This window comes from Ochotona curzoniae, unplaced genomic scaffold (assembly GCF_017591425.1).
Source record: "Ochotona curzoniae isolate NIBS_2020 unplaced genomic scaffold, NIBS_Ocur_1.0 contig_908, whole genome shotgun sequence".
Lineage (NCBI taxonomy): Eukaryota > Metazoa > Chordata > Mammalia > Lagomorpha > Ochotonidae > Ochotona > Ochotona curzoniae.
In genome coordinates this window covers 14541940-14563322 of record NW_024466607.1, presented here as the reverse complement: position 1 = coordinate 14563322, position 21383 = coordinate 14541940, and the positions used below count along the sequence as shown (strand labels likewise).

The 21383-nt window shown below is 46.6% G+C and overlaps 1 protein-coding gene across 1 annotated transcript in view; it reads left to right on the top strand.

Annotated features, from left to right (window-relative positions):
- Window positions 1–5348: 5348 nt before the first annotated feature.
- SMARCC1 (SWI/SNF related, matrix associated, actin dependent regulator of chromatin subfamily c member 1) overlaps window positions 5349–21383 on the top strand; it is a 102080-nt gene continuing 86045 nt past the window's right edge. Inside the window, exons 1-5 of the mRNA XM_040994381.1 lie at window positions 5349–5663; window positions 9314–9433; window positions 14316–14401; window positions 16692–16773; window positions 18037–18129. Coding sequence (XP_040850315.1) covers window positions 5466–5663; window positions 9314–9433; window positions 14316–14401; window positions 16692–16773; window positions 18037–18129 — 579 coding nt within the window. The 5' untranslated portion in view covers window positions 5349–5465. The remainder of the gene's footprint in view (window positions 5664–9313; window positions 9434–14315; window positions 14402–16691; window positions 16774–18036; window positions 18130–21383) is intronic.

The following is a 21383-nucleotide window of genomic DNA, read 5'->3' as shown; positions in this document are numbered from 1 at the left end:
CTCCCACCAGCGTTCGCGCGGCCCTTTCCGGGTCCGGAACGGAAGTCCCCTCCGGCCTCCCTGGCACTGCCCGCCTTCGGCGCCTTGGCCCCGTGCCCGACCCCCGCACCTCAGCGTGTCACGCAGCGCGCGCTTGGGGCTCGCGGTGGCTTGCCCAAGGCTTACGGTGCGGAGCAGCCAAACTCCGGCTTAGACCCGGGGCAACCGGCCCACTGGGATGCGGGGTGGCGGCGCGGGCGGGACTTCCGGCAGGGGCGCGGGGGGCGCGGGCGAGCGGCTCCGGGGTCGCGGAGCGTGCGGGTCGGGGGCGGGCTTCGCGCAGCCGCCACTGTGGCGGCGACTTAGCTTCCGACTGTGAGGGCGCGGGGAGGGCCTTGGTGTCTTCTGCGCACACGCTGGCGCCGGGTCGGGGCTGAGCCGTGGACGGTTTCCCCAACTCGGGCCCCTTCCCCGCCATGGGCGGCTGCCACGCCTCTTCTCTCCTCATCTCCCCTCAGATCTTCCCGTATTGTTAGGGAGGTGAGCGTTTTCGCCTCACAAAGTTGTGGCGCCGCGGCGGTGGACTGTAGGGCGCTAGGGGAGGCACCGGGTGGCACTTTCTGGTCGCCTGGAGGCTTCTGGGCGGGTCTGGAGATCCCCGCCTCCGGCCACATCACCCCTGGCGACTAAGAGGGCATGGCCACGCCGGGGTGCTGTGCGAGAGGCCCGGTGGGGGATACAATGGTGCGGACTCTGAGGCGGGGTCGGAAATTCAGAACCTTCCGTCATCTTTGCGGAATGGCTGCCATATCCCCTGCAAACTCACCACGTTGTGAATTCCAAAAGCAAAGAGAAAGGACCATGTGGGCGCAGATGTCCACGTGGAACAAGGGGCGGATCCAAGAACGGACAGACATTAAGCGTGACCAAAGGGCTGGCTGTATGTGTATAGGCTTTTAGAGGTGGGACAGAAAAAAAAAAGTATTGAGAATGCTCTATAAGGGATTTTGATCTATTTTAAACCATTCTTTATGGAACAAAATACTGTATGGCAGGATAGAATTGACTAGGGAAATAATAGAATTGGATCCTAAGAGGAAATGAGAGATTGAACTATGCTCATCAGTGAAAAAAAAATGGCAAAGGAAAAGAGAAGATGATTATTAACTGGCAACCCACAAGAATGTAGAGATGACTTTGAGATCTGTATGCTGGTGGAAGATTAGACATTCCTCTCAGGATTACAAGCAAACAGAAGTTAAGAGAGATTCAGCTTTATGTAGATGATGTTTGGAATGCTGTTGGGGGACATTAGCAAAGATGTGATCTCTGCTCCAAAGAAATTATAGGCTAGCAGAGGTTGCAGATTGTGGAGTAGCAACTTAAACTGCTACTTGGGATGCGCAGCTCCACCACTTAGGGTCCAGTTTCCAGAAATTGAGCCCAGAGGGCAGCAGGATATGTACTTGGGTCCCTGTCACCCGTGTGGAGTCACAGGTGGAAATCCTGCTTGGGGCCAGTCCCAGCTATTGTGGCCATGGAGAGGGAGGAGTGAGCCAGCCAACTGAAGGTGTGTGTGCTTTCCTGTCTCCCTCTGTAAGGTTCAACTAGCAAAAGACTTTAGTAGATGTTTCTCTAGAGAAGTTCTACAATTGGAAATTTAGCACATGGAAAACACAACACCACATATCTTTACAGAAGCAAATCTAAACCATAGTAAGATACCACTTAACATTTCTTAGCATGGCCACCATTAAGAAGACAAAAATAGGGCCTGGTGCAGTAGTCTAGCAGCTAAAGTCTTCACCTTGCATGCACTAGATTCCTATAGGGTGCTGGTTCTAATCCCGGCAGCTCCACTTCCCATCCAGCTCCCTGCTTGTGGCTTGGGAAAGCATTTGAGGACACCCCAAAGTCTTGGGACCCTGCACTCAATCAGGAAGACCTGGAAGAGGCTCCGGGCTTCAGATTTCCTCAGCTCCAGCTGTTGCAACCATATCTGCCTTCCCAATAAAATAAAAATAAATATATCTTTAAAAATAAATAGATAAATGGTGGTAGAAATATGCAGAAATTAGAAACCTTGTGTCCTGGCTGAGGAATGTAAAATGGCACAGCTGCTGTGCAGAACAATATGTCAGTTCCTCAAAAAGTTAGAAATAGAATTACTAAATGTTCAAACTTGTGGGTATATTCCCAAAGGAATTAAAAGCAAGTCTTTTTTTTTCTTTTTAAGGTTTATTTTTATTGGAAGGTCGGTGTTGAGCCAGTCTGAAGCCAGGAGCCATGAGTTTCTTCGGGTTTCCCACATGGGTGCAGGGTCCCAAGGCTTTGGGCTGTCTTCAACTGCTTTCCTAGGCCACAAGCAAAGAGCTGGATGGGAAGTTAGACAGCTGGGACACCAACAGTGCCTACATGGAATCCCAGCGCTTAGAAGGTCAGAATTTAGCCACTAGGCTTTTTGGGCCCATGATTTTTTTTTTTTCCTTAAATTAAGCTTGTGTTAAGATTTATTTTTATTTTGGGGCCTTGGCACTATCACGCCAGGCCCAATAAATACCTTTTTAAAAAAAATCTGAAAGGGCCCAGCACGATAGCATAGCACTTAAGGCCCTCGCCTTGAAAACACCAGGATCCCATATGGGCGCCGGTTCTAATCCCAGCAGTTCCACTTCCCATTCAGCTTCCTGCTTGTGGCCTGGGAAAGCAGTTGAGGACGGCCCAGAGCATTGAGACCCCTCACCTGCGTGGGAGACCCGGAAGGGAGTTCCTGACTTCTGGCTCCTGGCTTCGGATTGCCTCAGCACTGACTGTTACAGTCACTTGGAGAATGAACTAGTGAGTGGAAGATCTTTCCTTTCTGTCTCTCCTTTACTGTGTAAATCTGACTTTCCAATAAAAATAAGTCTTTAAAAAAAGAAAAGAAAATCTGAAGGTACCACCTATAATGCCAGCATCTCAGATGAGTGACAGTTCAGTTTCACCCTGTACCACTTCTGATCCGGCTTCCTGCACCTGGGAAAGTAGTAAAAGACAGCTCAAGTCTTTGGACTTTTAGTTCCTTGCCACCACTGAGAGACCTGGATGAAGCTTCTGTCTTCTGGCTTCAACAGCCTTCTGGCCAGTGAATGAGTAGTTTGAAAATCTCTGACTCTCCTTCTCTCTTTTGTAACTCTCTCAAATAATTTAATAAATCTTGAATAAAGAAAAAACATGCGGAAGTCATAGGCATGCTGTATAGTGGATAAGACACTGGAGTGTTTGCATCCCATAACAGAATGCCTGGTTAAAGTCCCAGCTATGTTTCCACACTGGCTCTCAGCCAAAAGACAGAGAAGTGATCACAGCTTCGTTTCCACCCAGCTACATGCTAATGTATTCTCTGGAAGGCAACAGGGGTAGCTTTGGTACTTGTGTCTCAGTCACCCATGCCAGAAGTCTGGATTGGGTTCTTGCTTCTGGCTTTGGCCCAGTCAAGATGTTGCAGGCATTCAGGGAGCAAACTAGTATAAGGGAGATCTCTGTCCCTGCCTGCCTTTCCAATGAAAGCTGGTAACAATGTATGAAAGCATATCTAATATCATAAGCCAGCCAGTGGGAGTTTGGCAGGACTTTTGAATATGGACTGTAATTCTTACATTAAGCACTAGAGGTCAGCAAGAACATTAATTACTGTATTTCCCTATTGGATTTGCAGGTCTTCTGTGAATAATCCACAACATAAGCAGTTCACTTATTTTTTTTTTTTTCCTTTTCTTCTCCTTTTTTTTTTTAAAGTTTCAGAAGGAGAAGAGACCTCTACAGGGGATGGCTAGGGCTGGGACAGAGCCCTAGATACATTATTGCTATGAGGGTAGCAAAAATCTAACCTCTTGATCCATTATGGCTGATTTCCAGGATCTGCATTGGCAGGAAACAGGAGTCAGGAGCAATAGGCAGGCAACCAATGCAAGTGTTCTGTTCTGGGATGCAGAAATCCAGCCAGTGTCTTAGGTGCTAGGCCAAACACAATTCCTACCATTTCTTGTCAAATTGACACAGTCTTTTTTTTGTTTTCAGATTTATTTATTTTTATTGGAAAGTCAGATATACAGAGAGGAGGAGAGACAGAGAGGAAGATCTTCGTTTGATGGTTCACTTCCTAATTGACTGCAGTGGGCGGTGCTGTGCTGATCAGACGCCAAGATCCAGAAACTTCATCCTGGTCTCCCATGCAGGTGCAGGATCCCAAGGCTTTGGGCCGTCCTCAACTGCTTTCCCAGGCCACAAGCAGGGAGCTGGAAGGGAAGCAGGGCTGCTGGGATTAGAACTGGCGCCCATAGGGGATCCTGGTGTTTTCAAGACGAGGAATTTAGCTGCTAGGCCACGACGCTGGGCTCCCCCTCCATCACTCTTTCAAATACACAAATCCATCTTAAACTAAATAGCCTTTCCTCATTACTGTAGAACACACTTTAATGATCTATTAGATTGGAGTAGCGAAGCTAGCATTGTGGTGCAGTAAGTTAAGCTGCCAGCATTCCATAAGCATGAGTTCCAGTCCTAGGTGTTCCGCTTATCTGCTAATGAGCCCAGCAAAGCAGTGCAGGGCATGGATGGCGTTCTTGGCTCCTGGCTTCTCCTTGGTCCAGACCTGCCTATTGTAGTCTTCAAGGGTTGGGGACTGGTGGTGAGGGTAAATGAGGAGAGGGAAGTTTTAACTCTGCCTTTCAAATGAATATTAAACAGAACAGGTCCTCTTCTTAGACACATCTGCGAATACGATCCGGTTTCACACGTATTTTATGTGCACATACAAAAATAGTAGTCAGAAGGGAAGATCTAGGAGTTTGCCCCACAATGCAAAGGCCGGGATGCAGGAATGCACACCGCGTGGCCGGGAAGGCCCCGGGAGGAGTACCACGAGGTGTGCAGAGCGTTGGAGAAACCTGGGCGACCGACAGGATGGGGGCGCAGCAGCACCGTGCCCAAGTTCCAAGGTCCTTTTGAGCCCAAGGCTTTCTCCCTGCGTGGGGCGTGGGAGTGGGGGCAAATCACAGGACAGACCCTCGCCAGGGCTGCACAGCAGTCGGGACACTGCACAGACCCTCGCCACGGACGCACACCAGTCGGGTCGCAGGAACCCCAGTGCAGGGGCAGGGGCGGGCCGAGGCAGAGCTCACAGAAGGGTTGGCAGGCGCGGCGGAAGGGGCGGGTGCAGGAGCCGGCGGCTGGCGGGGCACTGCGCAAGCGCGCGCGTGCTCGCGGCGGTTACGGCGTCGGCGGCCGACTCGGGGCGGGGTTGCGCTTCGGCGCCGGAAAGGGGTTGGCTGTGCGGGACTGAGACGCGTTGTCGGTGGTGGTGGGTGGCGGTGCTGGTGGTGGGTGGCGCGGCGGTGGTGGTGGCGGCGGCGGCGGCGGTAACAGCTGCGCGCAGGCGCGGGTGCGAACGGGAAACGCTGCAAGGGCCGAGCCGGGCCGGACGGTGGGGACGACGGAAGGCGACCATGGCCGCGACGGCAAGTGGTGGCGGGCCCGGGGCGGCAGCAGGCGGCGCGGGCGCTGGGGGAACTGCGGCGGCCGCCTCGGGACTAGCGGTTTATCGGCGGAAGGACGGGGGTCCGGCCAGCAAGTTCTGGGAGAGCCCGGAGACGGTGTCCCAGCTGGATTCGGTTCGCGTTTGGCTGGGCAAGCACTACAAGAAGGTGGGTTCGCGCGTCCCCCGTGGGGACCGGGGAGGTCGCGCGGCCGTGAGGGACGGAGTGGGCGGGCGGGCAGCTTCGCGGGTCCGGGGCCGCCCCTCCTCCGCTTCCTCCTCCAGTCCCCCCCGCGCGCGCGCGCGCCACGAGGGACAACAAAGGCCGGGGCCACCACGCCCCCGCGCCTCGGCCGCCCGGGGTCCCGCGCGCGCTCGGGACGGAAGCTCCCGCGGGCCTCGGGGCGCTGCGGCGCTGGGCGGCAGCATCTTTTGTTGAGCGGCTTCAGGTGTATGAACAATGACCTCCTCCGTCTCCCCGCTCGGCACCAAGCCGGTCCTCCTCAGGGCAGCTCAGGCTCGCTGATTGTGGCGTAGAACTCGGTGGAAACATGTCGGTTTTTCATAGTACTTGTGTGTGGTAACGCTGTGGGTTCGAGTGTGGGTTCCCTGGTGGTCTCTGAAGCTTGGCCTTCTCGGGGAGCCACCTCTACAGTGGGGCATGCTACTAAATGTCACCTTTGATTTCCTCTTGACGTTTTTGTTGTTGGCTTTGTGTCTTCCTTTTTTGCAGTTAAATTCTATCAAGTCATGGGTTTTCGAAGTTGTGACTTAACCCCTTGTATTTGTTTCTTTAAACCCTTTAATTTTACACTTTATGTAAATATTCAGAAATGACTGCCTTATAAGGTTGAGGAAACCCAGCTTGCAAACTTTTCTTTTTGCCCACTATCCTCTCAGTGTTTCCCCTCAGGGAGGACCCCACTGTGGTCAGGCCTGGTCACTGGCACTTGGTGCCTGGCCCTTAGTAGGTCCTGCGTGCATACTCTAAATTGGATGAAAGGGTATGTGGATCTAGGAACCTGTTTGGGGCCTGGAACTCCAGGAAGCCCGCCAGTTCCAACAGCTCTTAGGTGAGCACAGGTTCCTTCTGACCCTACACTGTTGGGTTTTCTGTTCTGAAATTGGAGGAAGTGAGAAATTATGGGTTACATTTTTAGATACCTTTACCTACTCCCCCATCTCCCTAAGTCAAATTTGGGACTAAATTTTTTTTTTTTCTTTTCTACAATGCCATCCATACAGCTTTAGGAAATGGCTCATGTGTTACAAAGATGTCATCATTTTTTTTTAACATAATAATCTCTCATCCAATTCTTTGGGTGTTCACTTTAAGGAAGATGTGACAGGAAAAAAAATAACCAGGAATCGTATTCCTTCGAATAACAAGAAAGACTGGAAAAAAGTAAATGGAAGTTATTCTGACCTCTGCAGGTGCTTAGAGGATTCATCTTGGTGAAACTGGAAGAGGCAGCATCGGACTTGAGTACCCCTTCAGAGGTCTAGGTGGTTGGGAAAGTGGCTGTGGGTCTCATTGGCCGTGGGTAGGCCATGGGGACACACTATCCTGTGGCTTTCCAGACAAAGTCAGGGTTGGTTTGACTTCAGACCTTCATAGAGCCAGAGTATTCCTTGAGCCTCCTGAGCTTCAGAAGGGTAGCTAGCCCTTAGGCTTGACCGCCTCTGGGAGTCCTGGTCAAGGACAGTTCCTTATTACACCCCATGTTTCTGCTCAATGTGTGTATTGATGGGTGTTGCCTTTACTACTCCATTCTCAGAGTAGCAGCCAGTTTGAGTGTTAGCAGCCATATGAAATAAATGAAATTGTTGAGCCTGTTTTTGTCGATGGCTTGTCCATGTATTCAGTGAACAGCTGAGAATCTGCTATATGCCAAGCGCTTAAAACAACTCAAAATCCTCGTGGCTCAGTGGCTCAAGTCTCACCTTGGCAAGCACCAGGATCCCATATTGGGCATTGGTTTAAGCCAGGAACCAAGAGCTTCCTCTAACTCTCATGTGGTTGCAGGGTCCCAAGGCTTTGGGCCATCCTCTACTGCTTTCTCAGGTCACAGTAAAGCTGTTGGATAGGAAGTAGAGCAGCCAGGACATGAACCAGCTCATTCAGGAAGGTTTTGCCACTAGGCTATCGTGCCAGGACCAAAAATAATATCTTGTTTTTTTAAAAAAAGATTTATTTATTTTTATTGCGAAGTCATACAGAGAGGAGGAGAGACAGAGAGGAAGATCTTCCGACCGATGATTCACTCCCCAAGTGACTGCAATTGCCGGTTCTGTGCCGATCCATCGCCAGGAGCCAGGAACTTCTTCCAGGTCTCCCACATGGGTGCAGGATCCCAAAGTTTTGGGCCATCCTCGACTGCTTTCCCAGGCCACAACAGGGAGCTGGATGGGAAGTGGGGCTTCTGGGATTAGATGCCAGGCTCAAAAATAAAATCTTAAAAAATCCTTAGGACCTTGCACTGTAGCCTAGTGGCTAAAATACTTGCCTTGCACATGCTGGGATCCTGTATGCTGGTTCATATCCCAGCTACTCTGCTTCCCATCCAGCTCCCTGCCTGTGGCCTGGGAGAGCAGTCGAGGACGGCCCAAGTCCTGGAGACCATGTACCCACTTTGGAGACCTGGAAGCAGCTCCTAGCTGCAGGTTTTGTTTTGGCTTAGTTCCAGCCATTGCTGCTACTGGGAGCGTGAACCAGCAAAGTGAACAAATCTTTTTATGTATTTATTTGTGAACAAATCTTAAAAATTCTCATAGTGGTACTGTATAGTAGTTATCAGTTATATGGTTATAGGATTGGCCAGGAGGGTATTCACGCGCTGTCTGGGATGCTAAAGTCCGGCTGTTTAACTTTGCATACTCCCTCAGAGGAGCTTGCCTAGATCTGCTGGAGAAGATGGTTACTATCTGTGAAACATAGGTGATTTGAAAATGAAAGAGAACCTCTTTGTTGTCTCAACTTCGGAACATCCTTAGGAGGTGCTCGGTAACTCTGTTGGAGGGATGAAAAGATTAACTATCCTAGGAACCCATTCATTTGGGCTGAAGTGGGGGCTGTTCTGTCTGTTGGTCCCCAAAGGATCATCAAAATTTGGCCTGGCTTTGCCAAGGCTGCTACTGCTAGGACTAGAAATTTGCTATATACCAGTCTAATTTTTAACCAGATAATTTTGTATGGTCTGGAAAACATATGTATCTTTTAAATACTGACTTAATTTTGTTGGAAAGGCATATTTACAAAGAGATTGAGAGACAAAGAAAGATCTTCCGTCTGCTGGTTCATGCTTCAAATGGCTGCAATGGGTGGAGCTGAACCGATCTGAAGCCAAGAACCAGAAGCTTCTGTTTTCTCATGTGGTTGCAGGGTCCTAAGGTTTTGGACATCCTCCACTGCTTTCCCAGGTCATAAGTGGGGAACTGGTTGGGAAGTGTCGGATTCAAACCAACACTCAAATGGTATGCTGGTGCTATAGGAAGAGACTTAACTTGCTAAGCCATGACATTGTCCTGCTGCAACTTCAGTTTCTCTATCAATAAATAGACAGTGGGGATCAGTACTGTAGCATAGCAGGTGCCCCAGCCGCCTAACCTTGACCAGAAACTGCATTCCCATTGCAGACATTTTTAAGTGGCTATGCATGTATTTGTTTTTGTAAGCTCCTTAGAGCAGCAAACACGTCTTACTGGTCTAGAATCTGCTCTGATGTAATGGCAGTGCTTGCTACATGCTAGGGTGTAAGGTAACAATCTCTCCTGCAGTACTTGTGCCATTTTTTTAAATCTGTCTCTTTTATCTTACAGTATGTTCATGCAGACGCTCCTACCAATAAAACGCTGGCTGGGCTGGTGGTGCAGCTTCTCCAGTTCCAGGAAGATGCTTTTGGAAAGCATGTCACCAATCCGGCCTTCACCAAACTTCCTGTAAGTACATCAGCTTGTGGTAATACTGGGACGTTTTAAGTTTCTGTAAGCAGTCAGTAGTTGTTTTCCTTTCTGTGACTAGCATGTGAATTTTAAGAAAAGGAACCTCAACAGAATTTCAGCTGTAGAGAATACTACTATTTTAAAGAAAATTTAAAATGTTTTTAAAAAGTTTGAGAAGCAGAGACATATGACTCCCATCTGCAGAAACTGAGAAAAAAGAACTCAGTCCTCATTTCCTGTGTGTCTGAGAGGAGCCTAGTTCCTGGAGTGCACCAGTGCCTCCCATTGGCAGGAATGTGCAAGCAGGCTCAGGGACCAGAGCTGGATATGGACCTCTGCCTGCAGCACCAGCATCCCATTTGGGTTGTGGTTTGAGTCTTGACTCTTACACCTCCTATCCAGGAGAGGAACATCTTCCATCAACTGGTTCACTCCCTCCAATGCCTATCACAGTTGGAGTGAGGAGTCTCTTTTGGGTCTCTTACCCTTGTGGGTGTAGGGGCCCAAGGACTTGGGACATCCTCTGCTGCTTTCCCAGGCACATTAGCAGGCAGTTGGATGGGAAGTGGAGCAGTGGGATACAAAGCAAAGCCCATATGGGTTGCCAGTGTTACAGGCATAGGCCTGATATTGTGTTCCAGCTGTAGACAAGAAGATTTTTTAATTCTAAAAAGTATTTATTTTTATTTGAAAGGCAGTGCTATGAAGAAAGAAAGACAGTCTATTTGCTGGTTCATTTCCCAAATGGCCACATGGCCGTAGCTGTGACTGTCTAAAGTCAGGAGCCCAGAGCCTCTTTCGTATCTCCGGTGTGGATGCAGGTGCCTGAACATGTATGTGGGCCATCCTCCACAAAAATGGAGTATCTGGAGCTTGAACTGGCACTATATGAGATGCTAGCTTTGAGGGTAGTTGCTTTTACCTGCTGTACTACCATGATGGCCAGAATTTGTTGTTATTTTAATTCCTGATAATTTATGCTACACCTCTTATCCCTGTTCTCGTTTCTCATTCAAGTGTTGTGGCTAGGGGGCTATTTGTTTGGACTTTCCGTATTTTGTATATAAAATACCTTGTGATTTCATGTGAAAATACATGAGGTTGGGCCTGACACAATAGCCTAATGGCTGAATGCTAGCCTTGCTTTGACAAGGATCCCACATGGGCTTTGGTTTGTATCCTGACAGCTCTACTTCCCATCCAGCTCCCTGCTTGTGGCCTGGGAAAGCAGTCGAGGACGGCCCAAAGCCTTTGGACCCTGCACCCATGTGGGAGACCAGGAAGAAGCTTCTGTAAATCTGCCTTTCCAATAAAAGTAAAAAAAGTGTTAGTTTTTTTTTTAAGATTTATTTGTTTTTTTTTATAAAGATTTATTTTTATTATTTTTTATTGGAAAGGCGGATATACAGAGAGGAGATACAGAGAGGAAGACCTTCCATCCGATGATTCACTCCCCAAGTGAGCGCAACGGGCCGATACCGTGCCGATCCGAAGCCAGGAGCCTCTCCCGGGTCTCCCACGCGGGTGCAGGGTCCCGAAGCAAGATTTATTTGTTTTTATTGGAACATGAGATATGTAGAGAGGAAGAGATACGGAGAGGAAGATCTTCTGTCCAATGATTCACTCCCCAAGTGGCCGCAGTGGCCAGAGCTCAGCTGACGTGAAGCCAGGAGCCAGAAGCTTCTTCTAGGTGTCCCATGCATGTGCCAGTCCCAAAACTTTGGCTCATCCTTGACTGCTTTCCCAGTCCCCAGGCAGGAAGCTCAATGGGAAGTGGAGCTGGTGGGGTATTAACCAGCGCCCATGTGGGATCCTGGCGTGTGCAAGGCAAGGACTTCAGCTGCTAGTTTACTACGCCAGGCCCCTGTCAGGATATTTTCTACAGTTTCACTGGGAGTCCATTTTTGGTCTGGATGCAGAGAGACAGACTTACTGCACTATATCTCCACATCAAAACATGTAAGTCTCTAGTGCACTTACACATCCACCTAATTCTACCACAGGGAGAAAACTGGAAAGTTTTTATCAACATTAAGTTAAAGAGCGTGCTGCAAAAATAGCAATGCATTGCTAAAATGATGAAAAAGAAAAGAAAAAGAAAAATTTAAACTGAAGTAATGCAGAAGTAAGCCTTCTTCAGTTTCTGGAGACCAGGTGTTTTGGGGAAGGGCCCTGGACCATGAGCCAGATGTTTGTGCCCTAGCTTTTCATTTTGTGAAAATGTGTTCCTGTTCTGATCACTTGGGGTCATTTTGAAAATTGCAAAGTATGAAAGAAAACTTAAGCAGTACTTAGAAATTGTAGAGATTTAATGTTTTGCTTTAATGCATGACAGGTTGCTGGCTTCTCCTGGTTGTTGAAAATTTTTTCTTGCAAATGTATGTTGCATACAGATTATTTCAACACTGGGTGGTCTTCACCTCTGATGCTTAGAGGAGACCACAAAGAGTTATGTTTTTTTCACAGGTGCGTGTGAGAGACTTTTCAGTAGATGGTGTGGCAGTAGTGAAGACCAGCCATTTTGGTGCTCTTTTAATTGAAGTCCAATTTTATCAGAACAGGTGTTCCTCCTCCCAGGATCAGCCTTAGAGAACTTCACTCAGCATCCTGAGCTAGCACTTGAATTTATGCAGCAGGAACCTAGATGTTCCATTACAGGGAGGAGGCTGAATGCTGGCTCTCAGGACCAATTTTTGTTAAATTGCCATGGGTTTCCTAGTAAATGTTGGTGTTATGTTCCAAACCCCAGTTATCTTGAGGTGGGAGGTATTTTTCTTGCTTCGTTATTGGTAGATGCTTTTTGTCTAACCCATTGCCTCCCTAATGGGTGCCTCCCAGGAGACTGGGCCTCCTGGCCATATGGCTGGTGGTCGTCCCAGTGTGCACTGATCTCCCTTGCTCTGGTTCCGGCTCTGATTCCTTTCCCGTGTATACGTACAGCCCACCTCTAGGTTATCTGGGCCGATTACATTTCTTCTGCTTTGCATATTTCCACCTCATCATCTGAGTGCTGCAGTGTTGACCTCAGAAGGTTACTAGTTTTGACATTTTCCCCAGCTTTGATTTTTTTTTTTTTTGTACTTGACTTATTTGTATATACTTTCTTTCTAGGAATTTGACTTCTCATTTACAATAGTGTTAGGTTCCTTGATATAAGTGTTTATAAGATTTTCTGGTTGTTGCCATAATGCTGGAGTCAGCAGTATTTTTCTTTTCTGTAAAATGGGGTTAAGGAGATGGCATTGAGGCATATTGGGCTACAGCCTGCGAGGCCACTTCCAGTCCAGCTCCTTACTGATATGACTAGGACAGTTGCAGACAATGTCCCAAATATTTGGGCCCCTGTTACCCACATGGGAGACCTAGAAGAAGCTCCTGCCTTCCAACTTGCACAACTCAGTAGTTGTGGCCATTTTGGGGAGTGAGCCAGTGGATGGAAGGTCTCTATTATTTTTTCTGTGTAACTGCCTTTCAGTATATAATTGTTTAAAAAAAGTATGTGTGTGAGTGAAAAGAATCATCTGTGTAAGGTTGTTAGGAATGAATGTAATAGTGTAAAGTGGAAATGATAAGTTCTCATAAAGTATCTGCAACAGTAGTTTTTGTCTTCTCCAGGAGTGAAACTATTATAGCAGTGATGGCCTCTGTCAATAGAGTGCTCATTGTAAGACTTTGTTAACTTTAGTGTTATGTGTTTGGTCTAACAGTAAAGATGCCATTGGAGAGGTCTGGCCACCACTTTAGGGGATCTATGTGCAGATTCCAACTCTGGGGTTTTACACACACACACACACACACACACACACTCTCCTACCTTTCCCCTGATTTACCCCCAAAATGTCTACAATAGCCTGGGGTGGCCAGGCCAAAGACAGGATTCAGGAAATTCATACCTGTCTCCCATGTGAGTAGGAGGGGCCCAAGCACTTGGACTGTCTTCCACTGCTTTTCCACACATCCCTGCAGGTAGGCAGATCCGAGGTAGAGCAGCTGGAACTTGAATTTGTACTCGTGGGATGGAGGCTGTGCAGTAGGTAACTCAATCCCTTATACCGCAGTGCTGGCCTACCAGCTTTGCTTTAGATTCCAGCTACCTGCTAATGTGTACTCTGGGAAAACAGCAAGTGATAACTCACGTTAATATGGGAAAATTCCTGGATTTGTGAGCAGTTAGAAAATGAATCAGTGGGGCCAACACCATGATTCAGTGGGCTAATCCTCTACCTTCAAGTGCTGGCCTCCCATGTGGGCACTGGTTTATGTCCTGGCTGTTCCACTTCCTTCTTTTTTATTTTTTAGATTTATTTTTATTGGAAAGTTAGATATATAGAGAGGAACCACAGGAAGATCTTCCATCTGCTGATTCACTCTCCATGTGGCTGTAGTAGTCAGAGCTGAGCCAATCTGAAGCCCAGAGTCAGTAGCTGCTTTTTTAAAAAAAGATTTATTTTTTTATTACAAAGTCAGATATACAGAGAGGAGGAGAGACAGAGAGAGAGGAAGATCTTCTGTCTGATGGTTCACTCCCCAAGTGACCACAACAGCCAGTGCTGCGCTGATCCGAAGCAAAGAGCCAAAAACTTCTTCCAGGTCTCCCACAGGTCCCAAGGTTTTGGGCTGTCCTCGACTGCTTTCCCAGGCCACAAGCAGGGAGCTGGATGGGAAGTGGAGCTGCTGGGATTAGAACCTGCACCCATATGGGATCCCGGCGTGTTCAAGGCGAGGACGTTATTCACTAGGCCACGCCACTGGACCCAGAAGGACATTTTAAATCCAGTTTTACTTTTTTATTGATGAAAGTGTTTTAGAAGATTTAGTACTTCATCAGTTGTTTATTGTCAGGACCCATTTTCTCATCTATTATTTGTATCATTTTTAGGCTAAGTGTTTCATGGATTTCAAAGCTGGAGGTACCTTGTGTCACATTCTTGGGGCTGCTTACAAATATAAAAATGAGCAGGGATGGTAAGTTTTGTATTTCTTTGCCTATTTTAGCATGATGTTAAATATTGTTTCTTTGTATGCTGTTAGAAAGTTCTGAATTACAACTTGATTAAGGGCACATTATGTTGTATTTTGTGAAAAGCACTAATTTACTTTATTCCTGTATACAAGAAGGATACCAAAAGTGATTATGTTCACTGGGCAAGTTTTCTTTACATATGATTACAGATAGATAGCAGATATGGTGTGCATTAGCAGGTAGTTGCGAGGTTCATCATGAAATTTTCAGTGTGTTTATGAGCTGTAATGTGCATTTTATATTAAGTTGATAAGCTTGTGTAGTGTTGTGTTGAAATAGGTCTTCCAGAATCATCCAGTTTACGATCTTTAGGACACACACAAGACAGGAGTGTTTCTCAGGGAATAGTCTTTGTGTCTGTGGTGATAACATTGAAATGCCTGCTGTTCTTCTCCCATTCTTTTGCCTTTGCTCTTCCTCTTTCATGTTTTGACCTCAGCTCTTCTGGTGCTATTTTTCTTTCTTGAACTCTGTGGCTTCCATCCTAATGTGCTAAGATTTGATGGGGAACTAGTGGATATTTGCTGATAGTGATTCTGAGTCCACTGTGGTTAGGGAACTGTATCCCCGGCAGGGGGTGGTTAGAGCTGTTGCCTGTGGAATGGCCAGGATTAGAACCAGTGCCCCATTGCAGACTTCCTCATTGGCAACCCAACACTCTGTGTCATAAAAGCTGATTCTCTGCTGAAGTTCTGCAGTTGATCCTCACTCTTGAGATTGCATTTCTTGTAGGGAGTTGGCAACCTGTCATAGTTGGTTAGGCCCCTGGCGCTCACCTGCATCCCATAAAGGTGCTGGTTCCAGTTTTGGCTGTTCCACTTCTGATCTAACTCCTTACTTAGAGCCTGGGAAAGCTGTGAGAATGGCTCAAGTTCTTGGACCCTTCTACCCATGTGGGAGACCAAGAAGAAGCTGCTGGCTCCCAGCCTCAGACTAGCTCAGCTCCATCTTTTCTGCTCATTTGGGGATAGAGCTACAGATGAAAGATTTCTCTCTGTTCTTTCTCTCTGAAACTCTGCCTTTCAAATAAGAATAAGTAATTAGGGGAAAGAAAAAGAGAAAACATTGTATCTGGTTGTGCACCAAGGTTTGCTGATTTCTTCATTTTGGTTCATCCAACATGCTTCCTAATTTCATTCTTTTCTTAAAGATTTATCTTTTTTTTTTTATTGGCAAGTGAGATATACAGAGAGGAGGAGAGACAGAGAGGAAGATCTTCTGTCTTATGATTCACTCCCCAAGTGACCACAACTGCTGGTATTGCGCCAATCCAAAACCGGGAGCCAGGAGCTCTTCCAGGTCTCCCACTTGGGTGCAGGGTCCCAAGGCCTTGGGCCGTCCTTGACTGCTTTCCCAGGCCACAAGCAGGAGGCTGGATGGGAAGTGGAGCTGCCGGGATTAGAACTGGCGAGCTATGTGATTCTGGCATGCTGAAGGTGAGAACATTGACTAGTACATTATTGCGCCATGCCCAAAGATTTATTTATTTTTATTACAAAGTCAGATATGCTTCCGCCCAATGATTCACCCCCCAAGTAACTGCAGCATCCATTGTTGCACCGATCTGAAGCTTGGAGCCAGGAGCTCTGCCAGGTCTCCCATGTGGGAGCAGAGTGCCAAGGCTTGGGCCATCCTTAACTGCTTTCCCAAGCTACAGGCAGGGAGATGGATGGGAAGTGGGTTGACAGGGATTAGAACCAGTGGGATCCTGGCACATTCAAGGCAAGGACTTAGGCTGCTAGGCCACTGCCCTGGGCCCAGCCAGCTATTTCTTATTGTTAGATTCATACAGGTAGTTGAACACAGTTTTTTTTTTTTTTTTAATTTATTTATTTATTGGAATGTCAGATATACAGAGAGGAGGAGAGACAGAGAGGAAGATCTTCCATCCGATGATTCACTCCCCAAGTGAGCACAACGGCCGATGCTGTGCCAATCCGAAGCCAGGATCCAGGAACCTCTTCCGGGTCTCCCACATGGGTGCAGGGTCCCAAAGCTTTGGGTTGTCCTCGACTGCTTTCCCAGGCCACAAGCAGGGAGCTGGATGGGAAGTGGAGCTGCTGGGATTAGAACCGGCGCCCATATGGGATCCAGGCGCATTCAAGGCGAGGACTTAGCCGCTAGGCCACGCCACCGGGCCCCCAGATACTCATTTGTTTTGAATTCTTAGACTAAGTTTTCACTTGTGTTTTATAGGAAACAGTTTATGATGGTTTTTTTTTTCTATTTTAGGCGACGATTTGACCTACAGAATCCATCTCGAATGGATCGTAATGTGGAAATGTTTATGAACATTGAGAAAACATTGGTGCAGGTAACTCAGTTATTAGTTTTTTTTTTTCATCAATTTGCTTTCAGCTCCAAGATTGTTTTAATTAGGTTGCCAAAAGATCAAAGTGAGTACAGTATTTTAATTGTTTCAATCTCTTAATGAGTTAGTATATGGGTATTAGACCGATGATTAATCTTGTCATTTTAAGATGATTTTAAATTTGAAGAAATTATTATTACTTTTGTTAAATCTATTATTTGAATTGCCTTCAGTCCTTCAAGTGACTGCAACAGCTGGTTCTGTGCCGATCCAAAGCCGGGAGCCAAGAACTTCCTCCAGGTCTCCCACACGGGTGCAGGATCCCAAGACTGGGCCGTCCTCGACTACTTCCCAGGCCATAAGCAGGGAGTGGATGGAAAGTGGGGCTGCTGGGACTAGAACTGGTGCCCATATGGGATCATTGGGTGTTCAAGGCAAGAACTTCACCATATCGCCCCCCCCCCTTTTTTTTAAAGATTCATTTATTTTTTTGCAAGTGTGGGAGAGAAAGTAATGCAGAATCTTTCATCTAGACATGGACTTCCTAAATGGCCGCAGAGCTGGCCTGCACCAGGCAGAAGCGTGGAGCTAACTCTGTTCGGGTCTCCTGTGGATGTTAGGAGTCTGAGCATTTGCCTTCCTGTGCTTTCTTAGCTACATTATCAGGGAACTGGAAGGTGAGCAGAGCAACTGGGACTCATTCCAGAACCCATGTGGGATGTAGCATTTCCTACTAGCATCCCTACCTGCTACACCACAATTTTACCCACATGCCACTCTTAAGAATAGAAGTGGGGCCTGGCGCCATAACCTAGTGGCTCGGGTCCTCGCCCTACATGCAGCATGATCCCATATGGGTGCCAGGTCTAATCCTGACTGCTCCACTTCCCATCCAGCTCTCTGCTTGTGGCCTGGGAAAGTAGTAAGGAATGGCCCATAGCCTTGGGACCTTGTGCCAGAGTGGGAGATGAGGAGGTTCTAGAGTTCTGGCTTTGGATCGGCTTGTGCCATTGGGGTCACTTATGGAGTGAATCAGAGGATGAAAGATCTTTCTAATAAAAAAAGGAAAGAGACTAGAAGCAGAAGCATTTGGTGCTGAACCCTATCCACAAAGGTAAATTATTACTGTTGTTGTTACGTCCTCCCATTCTCAAAACTACAGCTTGGAGTCCTTGCTTATGTTATTAGGGTAATCTGTAAATAAGGTGTAGCAGGTTATTCTACTTTGAAAAACTTAAAAGAGACTTTCACTTCTTTCTTTTTCAGAATAATTGTCTCAACAGACCCAACATCTACCTCATTCCAGACATTGATCTAAAATTGGCTAACAAGTTGAAAGATATCATCAAACGACATCAGGTAATAGACATGATCACTTAGGAAACATTGTGCAGCAGTAAGTTAGTAAGTGTCAGTGATAATGTCTTCGAATTTCTGTATCTTCTCATGAAAGTGATGTTTTTTCTGTGGATTCTTTATTCTCCACCACCCACATTTATGTATTTATTTATTTTAAGATTTATTTTTTTATTGGAAAATCAGAGGAACAGAGAGAAGTAGAGATAGAGAGGAAGATCTTCCATCCGATGACTTATTCACCAAGTAGTCACAACAGGCGGAGCTGAGCTGATCAGGAGCCAGAAGCCAGGAGCTTCATCTGGGTCTCCCATGTGGGTAGATGGTTCCAAGGCTATGGCCTGTCCTTGACCGCTTTCCCAGGCTACAAGCAGGGAGCTGGATGGGAAGTAGGTGCCGTGGGGACATGAACTCGCACCCACTTGGAATCCCGGTGCGTGCAAGATGGGAATGTTACCACTAGGCTACCGTGCCAGGCCCCCTAATTTTTTTTTTAAAGACTCAACTTTTTTTTTAAGCTGAGAAATGGGGAAATCCAGAGGTTTACTTTGTGACCCCAGAGTCATTTCCCATCCTGCAGTTTTTAAATGTTTCTAACTCTAGGAGACCAAGCAACCTCCTTCATGACCTTTTGAAGACCATTGAGCTGAGAAATTCTACCCTTTATCTTAATGTTCTACCCTTTCCCTGAATGTTCGCAACTTCTGGGGATGGGCTTGATATGTGCTTGGAGCTTCCATTTGTCTCTCATGTGGTGAGTGCTCGTGCTCAAATGGTTGGGTTATCTTCTGCTGCTTCATCAGGCACAATAGCAGGGAACTGGATCCAAAATGTAACATCCATGGGCTCGTCGCAATGGCCTAGTGGCTAAATCCTCGCTTCGCAGCCATCATCAGCCAATATGTTCACTGCCTTATGTGCTGGTTGCTCCACTTTCCATATCGCTCCCTGCTTGTGGCTTGCAAAAGCAGTTGAAGATTGCCCAAAGCCTTGGGACCCTTCCCCTGCGTGGGAGACCTGGAAGAAGTTCTTGTACCTTGATTTAGGTTGGATAAGCTCAACTCCAGTCATTGTGTCTCTTTCAGAGTGAATCAACAGATCTTTCTCTTTGTCTCTCCTTTTTTTCTTTGAATCTGCCTTTGCAATAAAGGTAAATAAATAATTTTTAAAAAATGTAGCATCTGGAGCTTCAATTGGTACCAGATAAATTTCTTGCACAGTAATCAGTGGTTTAACCTGTTCTGCTACAGTCATTTGCTTAACCTGTCCTAACAAAGTACTAGTCACTGAGTTTTATTCATCTGAGAGGAAGGTCTTCCATCTGTTGTTACAGTCTTCCTGTTTTTCTCTGGTCTATCCCAGTTGCTGGTAACTGATTTAGCCCTAACCCTTATGTCTTCTGGGAGCAATATGACCCTGTACTGCAGCTTTCACAGCTGCCCTCCAGGATGCCCATTGGCAGAAACCTATGCTAATGGCTGGAATAAGAATTTGAACCTAGGGATTGCAGTTTAGAATGTGGGCATTGCAGTGGCTTGGCCAAATGTCCATAGCTAACTGTTTTTAAGATTTGTTTATTTCAAAATAGAATTGCAGAGAGCGTGAGAGTCAAAGATTTTCGTCTGTGGGTTCACTCCCCAGTGGCTGAAGTGGCTATTTTTTAGGACAGTCCAAGGCAGGAGCCAGGACCTTCTTCCTGGTCCCTACGTGTATACAGGGTTGCATGGCTTTGGCCATCTGCTGTTGCTCTCCCAGGTACATTAGCAGGTGGTTGGATTGAAATTAGGACAACTAAGACTTGAGCCAGTGCCAAAATATAGGATACTGGCACTGCAAATAGCATTTTTACCCAGTAACCACAGTGCTAACCACTCCTGTTTATTTTAGACATGTTAATAACTTAGTGTGATTGTACCTCTCACTCTTTCCAGCTCATTGTATGCATTAACTGGGTCTGTGCCAAATTCCTCTCCTGGTTTCCCAGGCCAGAAGCAGGGAGCTAGATGGGAAATGGGGTTTTTGGGACACTAACAGGCGCCCGTATGGGATTCTGGCGTACACAAGGCGAGAACTTTGGCTGTTAGGCTATTGGGCTGGATCAATGCACCAGATGCTTATGTAGGTGTTTTCTGTTGCTGCTGTATCTCAGCAGAAACTGGAGCAGAAAGCTCTTAGCGTTTAGACTGAACCACACTCACCGGCTAGTGATGTTGACTTTTTAGTCTCTATACAGCATTGCCGTGATGGAGAAATCCTTCCTTAATGAGGTAGCCAGTTAATTTTCAGATAGTTAAAATTTTTGTATTTTAGCATTAACTCAGATTATGAAAATAAATTAGTATGTTTTTCTGACTATATTGATTAGGAAATATTCATTGTCTAATCAAAATTCAGAGAATTAAGGTGCTTCTTAATACCTGAATGTAAGGATTCATGACATTTTTGTGATACTTGAAATGATCAATTTTTGATCTTTGTGGCTTCTGAATTCAAATGTGTCAAGGCTGGGGTTGGTATTGTGGCTCATCAGTTTCAATTCGCTTCTTCCAGGGCCACTATCCCATATTGGCATTCATTCTAGTCCCAGATGCTCAATTTCCATTTCAGTTTCCTGCCAGATAGCCTGGGAAAGAAGTAGAGGATGTGGCTCAAAGCCTTGGGACCCTACACTTGTGTGGGAGACCAGGAAGAATCTTCTGACTTATGGTGTTAGATCAACTCAGCTCCGGTCTTGTGGTCACTTGGGCAGTGAGTCAGCAGATGGAGTATCTTTCTGTAAATCTGACTTTCCAGTAAAAGTAAATAGTTTGGGCCTAGCACAATAGGTCATGGCTAAATGCTATGCCTTCCATGGATCCCATATGGGTGCTGGTTCATGTCCCAGATGCTCCACTTTCCATGTACCTCCCTGCTTGTGACTTGGGAAAGTAGTAGAGGATGGTCCAAAGCTATAGGAGTCTGTACTCACATGAGAGATCTGGAAAAAGCTCCTGGGTTTTGACTTTGAGTTGGATCACTTCCAGCAATTATGGCCATGTGAACCAGTGGCTGAGAAATCTCTATCTCTTGTCTTTGACCTTTGTAAATCTGAAACAAACTTTTTTTTTTTAATCTGAAGCTTGTAAACCTCCAAAATTGTTGTGATAGATTGTGATTGTTTTGAAATAACTGTAAAAGTCAGATATAATCGGATTTATAAATTGGCACGATGTACTTCTGTTTTTTTTCTGTGCCACAATATAAACTCTAAAAACAGA